General features: G+C 33.7%; 1 protein-coding gene across 5 annotated transcripts in view; it reads right to left on the reverse strand.

Annotated features, from left to right (window-relative positions):
* Window positions 1–16,900, reverse strand: part of LOC150093095 (uncharacterized) — a 390,523-nt gene that overhangs the window by 273,933 nt on the left and 99,690 nt on the right. For all 5 annotated transcript variants that reach the window (XM_090413295.1, XM_090413299.1, XM_090413294.1 and 2 more), the window contains exon 5: window positions 10,319–10,590. In XM_090413295.1, coding sequence (XP_090269421.1) covers window positions 10,319–10,590 — 272 coding nt within the window. The remainder of the gene's footprint in view (window positions 1–10,318; window positions 10,591–16,900) is intronic.

Here is a 16,900-nt window from a genome sequence, read left to right on the forward strand (position 1 = left end):
GTGACCCTTCCCATAATGCATAGAATTATACATATCCATAAGGATTGTGCTTTGAATTATGGGATACTAAGGCAAGTGATGTGAAGTCATTATCGAGTTATCCTGTTCACGTGCAGATTTTGTTTGCTTTACACTTGGATAAAGGATTAAACCAAGAAAATAATTTCTTGTCATCTTTAATTTATAGTATAACTAAGTGGAAAAATTTTCAATAACAAAACTGAATACAATGCAACTGTTATTATGCACTTAACATTTAACTGATCCATTACATATACTTCTGCATTATGACTAACAGTAGTTATACACAGCACATATCCATATCCCATTGTAAAAAATAGGGAAACTAATTTCATTCTTTGTAGTTTCATTTTTTATTAATTTTGCATATTAGTTATAATGCAACAGCCCAATACAATGTTTTGTAAATTGATAAAGGCAAGTTTTACCTCCATAATATCTCAGTTTGAATTTTTTTTTTTTTTTTTTTGACACTGCATAATTTTTTTTAATTGAAAGTATACAATAATAAATATGAACTTATAAAATGACAAAAGAATTTAGTTAATCCTTGTCTGAATAACTGCCATTAAACACGAGGATAAACTTCAACAAGTCAATTCAAGTGATATGAACAAATTTTAAAATGTATCAGACAATGAGTTTATTCACACCTACAGTTATCAGAGAATGCAGCTCACAAAGGAAAAGCTGGAACTTGCTGTGTCTCTAAACAGCAGAGTGAGAAATTATTCCTATATGGTCAGGAAAAATTTGGAGAAAAGAAACAAGGCCAACTTCCTTCTGGGCTTCTAAGGACACATATTAGTCATTACTAACACCAAATTCCAACATAAAAATGTATAAATTCATAACGGAACAACACACAAACTGATTATGTTAATACACATTGTCTTCAGGGTTGAAGGGAATTTGAAATAGGAAAAGACCACCACCAGAATGAGTATTCAATTGAAAATATAATGTAATATATACTAGCATTTTGAAAAAAGAATCAAGTCGAGTAATTCTCAGGTGTGAACTATAGAAAATGCACAAATACAGCAAACGCCGTTATAACAAACTTAATCAATATTCTATACAAGTTCTTTATAGTGAGTGTCAACTGCATTACTGGGGAAAAAGTGAAGGAGTACTGAAAAACAGGAATCAAACATTACGGAGTGGCAAAATCTAAAGGAAACCTGAAATGGCTCAGCAAGGAAAGCATGTGATGAGGTTGTCTGTAACGACAGCAAGATAAAAACTTCATTGTGGACATATTAACATAACGTAGTCCATGAAAAACAGAAATCATATAAAAAAATCCCAGCTCATAAGTCAGCATGTGCTCTTAGATAAAAATATAGGAATGCTAAGTTATGTGTAAAAGCAGCTAAACAAGAATTGTGGAAAGATTTTTTGGGGAAAAAAAAAGATCACAAAGGCAGCAAGATGTTTTGGAGGTTACAAAAAAGACTAAAAATTGGAGGTACAAGAATCACAAAAGGAACAAGTCATATCGTTCATTTAAATTGACAGAGAATACAAAATATCCAGGATGCAGACAGGAGCTGATATCAATATTTCAGGCTAAAAAAAAATATATATATATATTTTCGCCTGAAATGCAGAATGCCGGCAAATTTAGATGAAATTCAATCTGAAATATAGTGGTAACATATAAGTTTGCAGTAGCTGCATATTCAAAGTTTGGCCAATAGCCATAACTCTCTGCATACCAATTTATAAAAATGGAAATAAAACAATATGAGAATTATAGATGGATTTCCTTACTGAGTTAAAGATTTATACAAGCATATTTAAGAAAAAGCTATGATAAGGAAAAGCACAATATAGAGACGATCTATATCATCACAAAGGCAACAAGATATTTTGGAAGTTACCAAGAAGACTAAAAATTGGAGGAACGAGTATCACAAACCAAAGAATAAACTATTCAAAACACAAACTTGTAGAGTATAAACAGAATCTCATATAAAAAGAACAATGCACATCTTATACATAAATTGAAAATTAGTAATCGTAATAAATACTATATTTTTTGAATAACGGCTTCACACATGTAAGAGAAAACTAAACATAATTTATTACTATTATATATTTTGCTCAATATGTCATGAGTTTCATTCAAGGAGAAGACAAAAAAACTGGTAACAACATTCTTCTTTCTATCAAGGCTTTTAGGCCAGGTGGCCTGTTCCAGCCTCATGCCATCTCTTTCTTGGTCTTCCAATTCTTCTTTTTCCACTTATTTTATATTTGTATAATATTTTTGGTAGTCTGCTGTCGTTCATTCGATTTTAAGATTCTATCCATTTTTGTTTATACTGTCTTATGTAGTAATTAACTGGTTTTATGTTCAGAGATTGTAAAATTTCTTCATTTGTTTTATGGTTCCACTTGGTATATCAAGTTGTTTTTCTGAGAAATTTCATTTCTGCTGTTTGAATTTGTTTTTCATCTTTCCTTTTTATGGTCCATGTTTCGTTTCCAAAGAATAACAACATTCAATGTTGTTATTCTTTAAATTTTGAATACAAGAACGAGTCTTACAGCACGTGTATAATATCACGTGTCTCGGCTACAGTTGTACAGTAGGAGGAAAAACTATCAGGGTTCAAAGATGTGGGAATAAATGTATAATTAATTTATTTAAAAATAAATAAATAAATAAGTCCAAACCCCAACTCAACATCACCAGAGTTAAAGATCGGTACTATCAACGTAAGAAGCCTGAATGGCAAAGAAATGGAGCTAGCTGAGGAATTAGATAAGTACCAGATTGACATAATAGGGGTGACTGAAACAAAAAAGACCAAAACTGGTGAGATCTTTCTGAGCAATAAATACAAAATGTTATATTCAGGCAATGACAATCAAGGAAAAGAAGGAGTAGCCATAGTATTCAACACAAAATACGAGGCTAATCTTCTTGAATGGCAGTCAGTCTCAAGTAGAGTAATGTGGGCAAATATGAGAATGGGGAACTGGACAATGAGACTTATTTGTGCCTATGGTCCCACAGAAGGTTCTACTAAGGTAGAAGTGGAGTAGTTTTTTGAGGCTTTAGAAAAAGCAACTGACACAATGATAAAGGAAAAGTTGGTCCTTGTTGGGGATCTAAATAGCAGAGTAGGAAATGATTGTGAGACATACAAAAGTATTTTGGGAAAATTTGGAGAAAAGAGCAAAGCTAATAATAATGGCAAATATCTGTTGGATTTCTGCTCAAGACATGGACTGGTTATTACTAACACCATGTTCCAACATAAAAATGTGCACAAATTCACATGGAGAGAGAAGAGGCTAGGAATAAGAAAAGTCTCATTGACTATGTTATTGTTGCTAGTGATGTTTTCTCCCTGGTGCAGGACACCAGAGTGTACAGAGGATTTGAAATTGGAAGTGATCACTATTTAGTCTTGAGCAAGATAAAATTGAATTTAATATTGAAAAGAATAACATGTAAGAAAGTTTTAAAGCGAATAAAAGTTGAGCAGCTCTCAGATGTGAACTGTAGACTAAAATAAACAAAGATTATTGAAGAAAAAATGAAAAAGTTTGAGAACAGGAATCAAACCTTGGAGATTCAGTGGCAAACTCTGAAGAAAACATTGATTGATTCTGCCAGAGAGGCATGTGGTGAGGTTGTCTGTAAGGATAAAAAAATCAGAACTCCCTGGTGGACACAGGAAGTTAAAGAGGCTGTGAAGGAAAAGAAGAAAGCATACCAAAAGTTCCTGTCAAATAAGTCAGCTTGTGCTCTTAGAGAATATAGAGACAAATGCAAGAATGCTAAACACTGTGTAAATCTAGCTAAACAAAAGTCATGGGAGGACTTTGGCAAGAATATAGAAAATAAATATCAAGAAGGTGGCAAAATATTCTGGAGGTTGTTGAAGAAGCTTAAGAATGGAGGAAAGAGTGCTGTAAAAGGAATTAGAGAGGATAAAGGTGACATGAAAACGGGAGAAAAAGATATAAAGATATCCTTGAACTATGAAGTAATTATTTTGAAAACCTGCTAAATGAAACAAGCAGTGATGACAGCACAGTGGTAAAAAATACTGACCAGGCATGCAGTCAGGAATACATATCCATACTTGAAGTAGAAAAAGCCATCAAAGGCTTGAAATGTGGAAAGGCAGCAGGAGTAGATGATATTCGACCAGAAATGCTGAAGTATGGTGGTATAAAAGTCTTACAGTGGCTGCACTGCATAGTTCAGAAAGCCTGGACAGAGGGACGAATTCCAGATGATTGGAGTAGAGCTCTCATAGTACCCATATATAAAAAGGGAAATAAAACTGAATGTGAGAATTACAGAGGTATTTCCCTACTGAGTGTTCCTGGCAAGATCTATGCAAGTATACTTGAGAAATGGTTGAGAAGAATTGTGGAAGAACAAGCTGGATTCAGGCCAAATAGAGGCTGTCAGGATCAGATCTTCACTTTACGACAAATAGTCGAGAAAGCATGGGAATATAACAAAGATCTGTATATAAGTTTTGTCGATTTGGAAAAGGCATATGACAAGGTGCCAAGAGAGAAGCTATTCAATACACTGCAGTTATATGGTGTCAATGGGGCATTATATCAAGCAATACTTAGTCTTTATTTGAGTTGTAAGTTAGCAGTTAGAATTGAAGGAAGTACAGGAAGATGGTTTAATGTTAAATCTGGTGTGAGACAGGGATGTACATTATCCCCTCTGTTATTCATTATCTATATGGATCACATTATGAAGGAAAGTGGTATTAAACATGATATCAAAATTGGAGATGTTAATGTCAGCTCTTTGCTTTATGCAGACGATGTTATACTTCTAAATAAATCTGCTACAAGTCCGCAAGATTCTCTGACTAAATTGAATAGCTGTTGTAATAGATATGGTATGAAGGTCAGCAATAAAAAGACAAAGACAATGAAAATAGGCAGAATCACTGAAAATGTCAACTGTGTTGTGAATGGAGAACCTGTGGCACAAGTAAAATATTTCAGCTAGTTAGGCACGATTTTTAATGAAGATGGTAAATTAAATATAGAAATAGACAACAGAATCAGCAAAGCTGGTATGGTGGGAAGTCAATTGAATAAATTCATATGGAATAAGAGAGAAATTAGTTAGAACACTAAATTAGCTGTATACAAGACAGTGTTCAAACCAGTTTTAACTTATGGATCTGAGAGCTGGGTCAGAAGTAAAACACTTGACCAAAGACTAGAGACAGCAGATATGAGAGTCCTGAGAAGGATTACAGGCGTGAACAGATGGCATCAATGGCAATATCATATTAAAAACTAGGATATTAGGAAAGAACTTGACATTGTCAGCATCCAGGAAGAATGTGTTAGCAGAGCTAATCTCAGGTGGTATGGTCACTTAAACAGAATGGGCGAGGAAAGATTAGCAAAACAAGTGTTCTCTGCCAGGTTGGCAGGAAAACGACCCAGAGGAAGACCAAGATATAGGTGGATTGATATGGTACAAAGTGCCTTAGACGATAGAAATATAAGATCTGATAATGTTGGAGTCTTGACAAGTAACAGACTGATTTGGAGGAAAATTGTAGATAGGAAATTAATAATGATGTAATTTTTTTCATGTAGTACTATCATATCCTGTACACCCCTTGAGGGTACATGGCAGGAATTTGATGATGATGATGATGATAAATAAGTCCTAACCTTCAGAATCAAAAAATATAGAATTGTTGGATCTTGAATGAAAGGATTTCCTTGGAAAATTAATTTTTGTTTCAAGTTCAAACAAATTTAGTTAAAACAATAACGAAAATGCTTGTAAATAAGTGAAGATAACAATTTTGTTTAAAGAATTATACTAATACAAATTTTGTAATATTAATTAAAGATGAAAGATGTCATTTTTTTGTAAAAGATTATAATGTAAGAAGTTTCTCTATAAGATATATGTTAGAGCATAATAACGAAGGATCAAAGTCCATTAACGACAACTTTGGATAAATTGTATAGCCGGCGGCAAATTGCTTACGTGCGAACGGCACAGACACAGTGTTTTCCGGGAAGACGTGGCATGTGTACGAAGTATTCGAAGATAGGAATGAAAATAGGAGCTGGGCACAAAAAAGAAAGTGTTGGGCAGAAAGTTTTGGGTGAAAGAGGGCGCTAGAGATACGAGGTATAAAACAAGTTTGTCACCCCCCTCGTTCAGGGTTTTTTAGGTTTTTTCATCTGGAGTTGCTGGAGAGTTTTCTGGTGGAGTCGGGAAGAGTTCCAGTTCGAAATCTAGTTGATAGCGGGCAGCTATTCTCTGCTGTCGGTTCGCGATGTCAGGCAGAAACAATAGACGAAGAAATATTAGGTACTCTTCCGAGTAAGCCTGAAGAAATTGGCTGCCACATACGTCCCCGTGGATTGATTCAATCCATGCTGTTTCCAGTCAAGAATGCGATGAAAGGACAGAACAATGAAGGCCAAACCTAGCCCGTGAGTTAATCACCAAGGATGAGATCGAACATTCGGAGGGAAATTATAACGAAAGGATAGATGGAATAAGTTACAGGAATGCGGTAATGTAAAACCCTTTTATAATTCCTTTGTTAAGAAAGAACGGAATATTGTGTTATGGAAGAAATGAGATGTTAGATTATAAAACTCTAAACTTGTAGGAAGAAGGACTATAGTGAGATTTAGATACCAGTGTCTAGAAACTATAGGCTGTTTCCTTAATATTTGTCTGAATGAGTAGTAGTTAATTTGCTATAAGTAATGATCTATAGAGTTATCGATGTGAATGTTTTCAAGAATATGTGCAAGATAGTAAAGATATTTAATGGATGCTAGCTAGAATTTTGTGCAGTGAAATGAGCCTATTCTTAGATGTGATATGTGAATTACAGTTGTTATATGTAACCTTATAAATTGGGATAACTCTATTCCCATTGAGTGTTTCTTATTGTAAATGTGTAATCTTTAGAATCTAATATAAATGTATCTTGATTATCTTAACCTGTTTTGAGCCTAGATTTGAATCCAATGCACCGCTTGCTAATATTTGAATCTGGGCAGGAGTGAATTATATGACAGAGACCACGACTGCAAACTAAAGTATTTTAAGAGAGATAGATAAGATTGAGATAAAGAATAACTAATAGATAAATTTACTTAGTATATTTTCTGAAGGTTACTCCTTGGTTAAGAGGAATTTCTGACCTAGGGATCTGGCTGGCGCAGCTTGATCAAATAAATATTCCCAGAACCTGAATAGGAGGTAACTCCAGACTGTCATTGCTGAGGATCGGACTCTATTCAGAAGTCTACCCTTTGTCAATTTATTTAATATACTTAATCTTTCTAAGAATCAGCCAAATTGGGTGGATAGATTTAACTGTGAATAAGATAAGTGATATAAGAAGGAGAACACAATAAAAGAATAAATTAAAGAACTGTCACAATATAACAGAATGCTAACACACATCTCTATTAAACAACAAGTAACATAAATATTATCCAAGTAACTGTATGCTATTGGTGCAAGGAAAGATTGCATGCATTTTTCACAGTTATTAATAATCTACATGAATCACATCATTATGAGAATTTCTATTTAAAAAAAAACAAACTTATTTTTAATTTCCTAGAAGGAGCAGTCAACCAGTCTCCCCCTTCTCACCCACTGAGTATGCATGGTTTCCATAGTGTGCTAGATAAGAAGTGAGTGATATTCCTGATTCTGACTAGTATTTATTTGTATTATAGTGTGTGTTCTATAGTTCATTTTGCTAAGCTGCAATAAAAACCCATGTTTCTTCTGGGAGGGGGAGGGAAGACCCTACTTACTTTTATCAAAGATCAGCTAACTCTGGAACTGATTAAAAAAAAAAAAGTTAGAATACACAAAGAGAAGTTACTTAATTTGGTGATGGAATCAAACCCACAGGATCTTCTCACACTTAGCATCACGGAAATTACAGAGCCTATGCAAGTACTTAGAAAGTAGTATTAAATCTCTATTCAAAATCAAGTATATTAAGTTCAATTCTTAACTCTGTTAAACTGGTAATCTTTTCAATAAATCTGTTACAAGTCTTTAAGATTCCTTAAGTCAAATTAAATAACTGTTGTAAGAAATTTGATGTGAAAAACAGCAATAAAAAAAGAAACTATGAGAACAGACAAGAGAGCAGAAAAACTAAATACATCAACTTATTGTCTAGATTTACTGTATTTGCAACAGTAAATCTAGACAATTATACTTTTTTTTTTTTGTTTTTGCATAATACTTAATGAAGATTGCTAGTTAAATATGAAAACAGAGAACAGAACAGGTAAGACTAGTATGGTGGGAGGTTAGCTAAATAAATTAATATGAAATAAGAAAGAAATCAGTTAAGTGATCAAAGCTAGCAGTATACAATATAGTACTCAGACACCAATTTTAACATATGGAAATGAAACAGTTCATCAAAAACTAAAGATCACATAACAAGAAAGTTTTAGGGAACACAAAAAAAGTGAACACCACTTCCTTCATATTCCTCAGTGTTAGAGAGTCAAATGAAGACATGAGAAAAAATAAATAAATATTCTAGTGTACTAATATTCAAGAATGTGTAAGTAGAGCTAATCTAAAATAGTATGGCCCCCCTTCAACAGAATGGGAGATGATAAATTAACAAAACAACCATTTGTAACAGGAATAAGATAAAGAGAAGACAAACATATAGGTAGGTTGATGCAGTGGTGAGTGCTTCTTTAAAAGATGGAAATGTAAAAGCTGATGAGAAGCCTAAGAAATAATAGAAATGAAAAACAGTCATAGATATGTGTTAAAATGTAGTATCTGGTGCTTCCCACTCTTAATGTTATGTATATAAAAAAATTGAAGATGTGCATTTTTAGAAATTTAATATCATTAATGTAACTTTAAAAGAAGACAGCTCTTCTTATTTCATTGTGAACAATTATTAATGAGAAACTTCCATGCAATAAATTTTAATCTTGGGGGTTAAATAAGTTAATAAAACCATGAATTAATACCATGTGAAATGTAGAGTACAGAGCTCCAAAAGCTCTCTCCATTTATATACTCTGTAATCATGTTTCAAATACCTGAGAGAGAGAGCAAGCAATGATGCATAAAAGAATTGTTGTTTGCACCTTTACAGACATTTTTGTTCTGTAGAACAATCAGAATTCGCAGAGGTTACACAATATGCTAAGATAATTTTTCCATTAGTAATTTTCGTAATACGTCTTACAAAATTGAACAAATATGCTAAATTAAATGAGGGTAAATATATACAGGATGGTCATAAAGTCCTGCATCAGTTTTAAATTTTAATAACTAAATATATACAAATAATGGAAATATTTAGTAAAAATTATATGCAAGTTCAAGTCTTAAAGTTTTATTCTTAATGCAGTTTTTAATTAGCACACTTCAATATGGCCACCATCACTGTTGATAAGTCTTTCAAGCTGATTCTTGAAATCTTTAAATACATTGCATAACCAATACACTGATACTGCATGAATTGCATTTGTTATTCTGACTCGAGCTCATCCAAAGAACAAGGTTTTGATAAAAAAATAATATCTAATGGGGTTAGATCAGGTGAACAAGGTGGCCAAGCAATTGTTCTGCTTCTACCAATCCACTTGTTTAAGAAGGCATTCTTTAAAAACTGTCACACATCTGATGCATAATGACAGGGGTGCGCTCCATATTTCTGGAAGATGAAAAGTTAATCATTAACTGATCCAGTTCCTTTTAAAATTTTTCATCCACCTTAATGACTTTTTATTGGGTGCATCTTTTATATAACATGTAGTGAACTTTCTTCTCATGGCTGTTATTGATTTAAACTCTGCAAGCCAAAGATTTCAGTTAACTTTTTTTCAATTGTTGCCTTTTGAGGTCAATCAATATCTGCAAATAAAATAGAAATTGATAAAATAAAAAATATATAAATAGAAGAAAGAAAAATCAGATTTACATGGATGAAATTATTAAAAAAAATTTTAAAACTTGAACTTTCATATCATTTTTACTAAATAGTTGTATTATTTGGATATCTTTATATTAAAATTTAAAACCAGTGCAGGACTTTATAACCACGCTGTATTTGTCAAAAAAAAAAAAAAAAGTAATAATAGTAATGCATTTTGTAAAAATTACAACTTCTAGATATTCAAAACCGACATTAACATTTTTTTCTTTCAACATACAGGCATGACCACTAAACAAATTTTGGCTTTTGAATCTGTGATTATAATTTTTAAATAAAGACCTCAGTAAATCATTACTAACCTGTCTAAAATCTTTGAACTGTGGATGATATTTTGCTAAACAATCTTTAAAATCAGCTAGATAAAGGACGGAGTACTGACCACTCCAAACTTTGGCCACTAATTGAGCAAAGGTTCTTGTTAATAGATCACTATTACTGTCATTTGTTTCATGATGTTCAAGGAAATACTGTATAAATTTCCTATTGTTCAGAAGACACTGTAATCCAGCATTCATGAAACATGTATTTCCAATATTACGCAACCCACAGATTCCTGATTTGGCATTGGAATCTAAATTCAAAATAAATATCAGAAAAAATTATTTTCACAAAATATCAATGCTTATTTACTTACAAACTTTAAAACTTCATACAAACTGTATTAAAACTTTACTGCCATAATACTACAGATGTACTGCTAGTATAAGCTTCCTACTATACAAATGTTTAACATTAATCTTAGTATAATCAGGTGAACAAGATGGCCAAGCAATTGTTCTGCTTCTACCAATCCACTTGTTCAAGAAGGCATTCTTTAAAAACTGTCACACATCTGATGCATAATGACAGGGTGCTCCATATTTATGGAAGACGATGTTCTTTGAAAGATTTATTTCTGCAATTTGAGTATGAAGAAATTAGATTCAAAGAAATTCAAGATATTTCTTTGAAGGTTACACAATAAATAATCAATTTCATAAAAATCTACCATACCTAAAATAAAGTCTATTCTTTACCAGAATGCAGCAAGCCCAGAATCAGCAGATTCAATTTTAACTGTGAATTGAAGTATGTCAGCCTCTTTCAACAAACACATGCACACATTCACCATTAGTAATAAATTACAAGATTTCAGCTATTCTCATTAAAGACAAATGCAAAATAATAGGAAATATGTAAAACCAACAAAAACAAATGCAAACTCAAAGCATAGGGCAATACATAATGCTTTGTATAATTATCCAATTTACACCATAACATTCATAACATTGTAACCACCTACCCAGTAGCATGTTGAGCCATCTTTGGCCAAGATAACTGCTTGCACCCATCATGGTATTAACCTTATTACATCATGGAAAGTGTCCTGAGATATTCTGGACCATTCAGACAGAATGTCCTTTGCTTGGTTGTTGTCCTCTGGAACATTATTTTGTCTGATTTGTCCAGAATACCTCACAGGCACTTTCCATTGTATAATAAGGTTAATGCCATGACAGGTGCAAGTGATTAAATCAGCCAAAGGTGGCCCAACATGCTATTAGGTAGGTTGTGACAATAGGGAATATCTGGTCTAAAACAATTCCCAGGTAAAACTGAATAGTCAAAGTGTGTTCAGTAGAGAAGAGAAAACATTGATGTCAATAAGAAAAACTAACCTGTTTCTGGCCAACTTGGCCAGTTAGCAGTCACATAATGTTTTGGCTCATAAGTGTACTTTTTTTTTAGCAGCTTGTTTTGGGACTTTATTATATGCTTTTTTCCCCAAAATCTAAAAAACTATGTGCCAACCTGGTTGGCCAAGTGATAAGCATATCCACTCTTCAACCAACAGACTGTGGGTTTGAATTTTGTTATAGGCATGGATGTTTGCGATTGTGTTTAGGTGGGATATGAATTTCATCACCAAGGATACGACCATTACCTAGCTTATGGGAGGCCTGAAGTGGCTTGAAAAACTTCTGTTATGTCTCTAGAGCAGGGTTTCTTAACTATGTAAAAATAAATAAATAAAAGTATATATTATCATTATTATTACGGGCAACTCCAAGGAGTCCTCAGATTCATTGAGGGAGGCCATAAACATCATGTCAAGAACTATTCAGCATTCACACAGTATCTATCATACAAAAAACCTAGTTCCAACATCCTTGCTAACTACACTCTTGCTCAGTTTTCATGGATGGCCCCTAGTTCTCCTACCACCAGACCTGTTCTTAAAAATTTCCTCAGAATTAATCTTGTAAAAACCCCTCAGTAATTTGAATGTCTCAATCATATTACCCCTTTTCCACTCATCAACCAATTTCTGCAATCCACAGATCTTCAACCTGTTCTTGTAAGGTTCATTCCATAGACCTTCTACCATCTTGGTCATTCGCCTCTGGATCCTCTCTACCTCTTCCCCCATCAAGAAGAAACCCTGGCACCCAGATCTGGGCACAGTAGTCAAGAGTCAACTTATCAACAGTCAATAAAGAGGAACGATAACCTGCTTGTCTCTGCTCATCAAAGTATTCTTCAGTAATCAAGTGATCTTATGAGCTAATTTAGCCACTTTTGCTATGTGTCCCCTAAACTTCAACTCTCTATCTACCAACACTCCCAAATCTCTGGCTTCGTCAATTTCCTGGAGTATAGTTCCACCAATGTGGTATACTGCTGCTAATCTTTTCACCCCAAAATGTATAACTTTACACTTTACCACATTAAATTGACATCCATTCTCCTTAGCCCCGTCTGTCAATCTATCCAAATCATCCTGCAAAATTTTGGCATCATGTGTATTCACTATTGCTCTCAGATCCTTTCCTATATCATTAATGAACAAATTAAATAGCAGTGATCCAAGAAAAGAAACCTGCAGCACACCACTGGTCACAGGCCTTCTTTTGGACTCTACTCCTGAATAAACCACTCTCTGATATCCTCCATCAACCACCTTCCTATTCATCTCACCAACCCTATATCCATCCCCATGTGCTGCAGTTTACTGATTAGAATTCCATGTGGTATCCTGTCAAAGGCCTTAGCAAAGTCCAGCAGTATCACTGTAAACCCATTATCTTATCCAATTCAGCCATCACTGTATTATAAAAAAAGTGAGCAAGTTACTGAGGCATGATCTACCCTTCAGAAAACCATGCCCCCCCCCCATACAGCATCCCATTTCCATCTATTCATTTCTGTATTTTGCTCGACTAATTTCTCCAATACCTTGATGACTTCTGATATGCTGATTGATCAGTAATTTGCAACAGCAATGGAATTATTTTACCTTCTTTCCATCCCCTTGGGACTAACCCACAGCAAAAACCTGTCACTCTCGTATGAAACATGCCAACTCACCTTCATTGCATCCTAGACAGGATTTGAACATATGTCTGTTAAGCTAACGAGCATCTCTGATACTAACTGGGCTATAGAGACCCCTAATATATACACCTAAACCTCTTTTTACATGATAGATACGTTCCTAAAAATGACGCATAAATAGAATTCGCGTAAAAAGAACTACTGACTCCATAGAAAAAGTGAAGATTAGTTCCAAACCTGAAATATAAGCAAAATAATGAAAAAAACAAACATTAAATTCATTAGGATCATAAGATTTTTATTCACATTTCATGGAGAACACACATACATATAATGAATTTTAATAACTTAAAAAAAAAATTCATTTCAGTTGTTTGCTAAGGATTCTATAAAAAAATTATGTTATTCGCTATCAGTTTCTGACAATAAACGTGAACGCTTTCGTTTTCGTGAGACTGTAATATCACTAGAACTACTAGATATGGTATTATCGTCATCGACTTCTGCCTCAACTTGTGGAATTCTTCTTGTCATGTCTTGAACAAAAGTACCACTGGTTGTTTCAGTAGTTTTAGACATGGACTCAATTATTAATCGCTGTGTTGATGCTTTAGATAAGTTGCGATAAAATTCTCTGTATGAAGACAACAACTTAAGCTCACGTGAAAACTTCCCAGCATGTTCTTCATTTGGATCATGTCGGGCAAAATAATTGCCTAAATTACTGGCCAGTTTAAGACCTTCTCTAATAATATCAATAAAAGTAGGATTATCTTGATCATTATCATTAACTTGTTTGCTTTCAGGAGTTTCAGAAACAATCTCCACTATTTCGTCTTCGCTAAGAGGTTTATCAATTAACAATTCTTCGATATCCTGACGTAAGATCATCGAATCCGTCTCTGCCAATTTCACATGCCAAACTTATTATATTTGGGAATTCTGCAGCATGATTGAAGGGAACAGGAGCATTCTCTTTAACACATGTGGGCCAAATAGCTTTCCGGCATGCATTCATAGTTTCTGGTCCCAATTCAGATAACGATAATCGAACCTGATCAATACAATCCATAATTGAAAATTTTTTCCACACATCCATAACTGAACAGTGTTTCATCATCATCATTTAGCTTGTTCAAAACGTACTGAAATGTTTGTCTGACATAATATGTTTTAAAAGTCGCAATTATACCCTGATCTAGAGGTTGTAGCAATGATATGGTATTGGGCGGCAGAAAAAAATTGCACATTTGGGTGTTCTATGGCAGGATGACTGGGTGCATTATCAAGAATCAAAAGCACTTTAAATTCAAGACCCTTGTCATTCAAATAGCATCTAACTTCTGGCACAAAATGTTTGTGGAACCACTCAGTGAAAATATCAACTGTGACCCAAGCTTTTTTGTTGGCCATCCAATGAACTGGCAATTTTTGAAAATCTACGCCTTTCATTGGCCGTGGTCTTAATGATTGATTTATGAGCACTGGTTTTAACATCCGATCTCCTAAACCGTTCAAACAAAATAGAAGTGTTATGCAATCCTTTGATGCTTTGAACCCACCAACAGTTTCTTGCATTTTTGATACGCAAGTTCTGTTTGGCATTTTTTTCCAGAAAAGGCTAGTTTCATCCATATTCCAAACTTGTTCACAAGTGTAACCTCCATCTTCAATTATTTTAGCAAGTTTTTGTGGAAATGCTTTAGCAGCTCCTTCATCAGCAGAAGCTGTTTCACCTTTAATTTTTATATTACGAAGAGCATGTCTTTTAATAAACTTAGCCAGCCAACCATTGCTTGCATGAAATTCATATTTTTTCCTCGATTGAGATGAAGTATCTGGCTGCAGTTTTTTAATCTGTTCATAAAATCTCAATGCTGATTGCTTGATGAAATTTCCATCAACTGGCATTCTTTTTTGTACATTATCTTCTATCCACATCACTAAAGCTTTTTCGGCCTTTTCTAGAACAACATCTCTTGTGTATGATGATAATTTCGCACTCGATTTTGTACCAGAACATACCGTTTTTCTAATAGCTCTTCATTTTTCTTTATAGATCTGACAGTTGATTCACGGACTCCAAAATACTTACCCACAGCCGTCGCACCTTCCCCGGTTTGAAGACGATCTAAAATTTAAATTTTTATATCCAAGGAAACAAACGACTTTCCTTTTTTTTTTTGGTTATCGGCAACATTATGTGAGGGCTGGATTAAAATCTTCTGTTAATGAAATAAAAGTTTGAAAATTACATCTAGCTTACCATTTATTATTTCTTAGTAAAATTATTAATTTTCTAACGCGATTTTTATTTTGATTTCACTTAAAAAATGCAAATGCAAAAAATGCGGTAACTGTGTTGTCTACTCAAACACCAAATTCAAACTGCTAAGAACTGCTTTTTTATGCACAATCAGTTATGAAATTCAGGGAATTCCCAATAAATGAAATTCGTAAGAATTTAGGATTTTCTTAATTGAAACGAGAATGCAATTCTATAAAATTCTCAGAATTTTCTTGAATTACGGATTTTTTTCTAACTCTAGAAATTATTTTTGATATTCCAATTCGTGTAACTCCGAATTCGTGTAAAAAAAATTCGCATAAAAAGAGATTTAGATGTATAATATATATACAGTTACACCCCGAGTTATGTAAGTCATGCATTCTGTAAACCTTTACGTAACTCAAATTTCACGCAAGTCAAATTTGTAAATTACATACATACAATAAAATGTTCAATGGCTATTCATACCACTGTCTTACATTAATTTTTTTGCCATTAATCAGATATTTTCCATTTTTAATATTTTTCATTTTTGGGGTGATTAAAAAAAAATTCAATAATAAAAAATTTATCAAATTGTATTTGAATAATATACATACTGTAAATATGAAAAATACATAATATAAAAAAATATAAAAACAAACTGAAATATTCACTTTTCAAATTAAAAAATGTCTTGTGACAGCTAAGTTGGCTGTTCTGCGGTAAGTTTTACCCCTTTTGATGTTGAAGGCTGAGGGTAGTTGAGGTCATTTGAGTTGTCATCTTGACTTTGTTGTGAACGGCATCTCACAAACATGTCTAGAGTAGATTGTGTGGTCACACGCTTCTTGTCCTCGTAAATAGACTTGTAACTAGACATATCGGAATAGATACAGCAGCTAACATTTTCGAACCGCTCAGTGTTCGGATCCATTGATTCTAATCTTGCTAACGCCATGTCTATCAAGTTAAAAACCTCGGCTAGTCCCTTCATTGCAAATTTCTTTATGTCTGGTGGTTCAATCGGCTTAGTATTTTCTTCAGAATTTTGGAATGCCTCCAACTGAATAAGGTCATCATTAGTTAGCTCTTCATTGTGATTCAAACGAAGCTCGCTAATGTCACCATTATCCACTTCAAGCTCTAATTGCTGTGCCAGTTGCACACACGTCTCTGTCGCCTGCTGTAATTCTTGTGTCAACTCAGCATCCGTATCAGTCATTGTTTGCTCTCCTTCCATGAAACGCTTAAAATTATGGACCATTTCTGGGCAGAGTTTCTTCCACACAGCATT

The sequence above is a fragment of the Typopeltis vanoorti genome, chromosome 24, assembly GCF_054136105.1.
Source record: "Typopeltis vanoorti isolate ZY-2024b chromosome 24, IOZ_Tvanoo_1.0, whole genome shotgun sequence".
Classification (NCBI taxonomy): domain Eukaryota; kingdom Metazoa; phylum Arthropoda; class Arachnida; order Uropygi; family Thelyphonidae; genus Typopeltis; species Typopeltis vanoorti.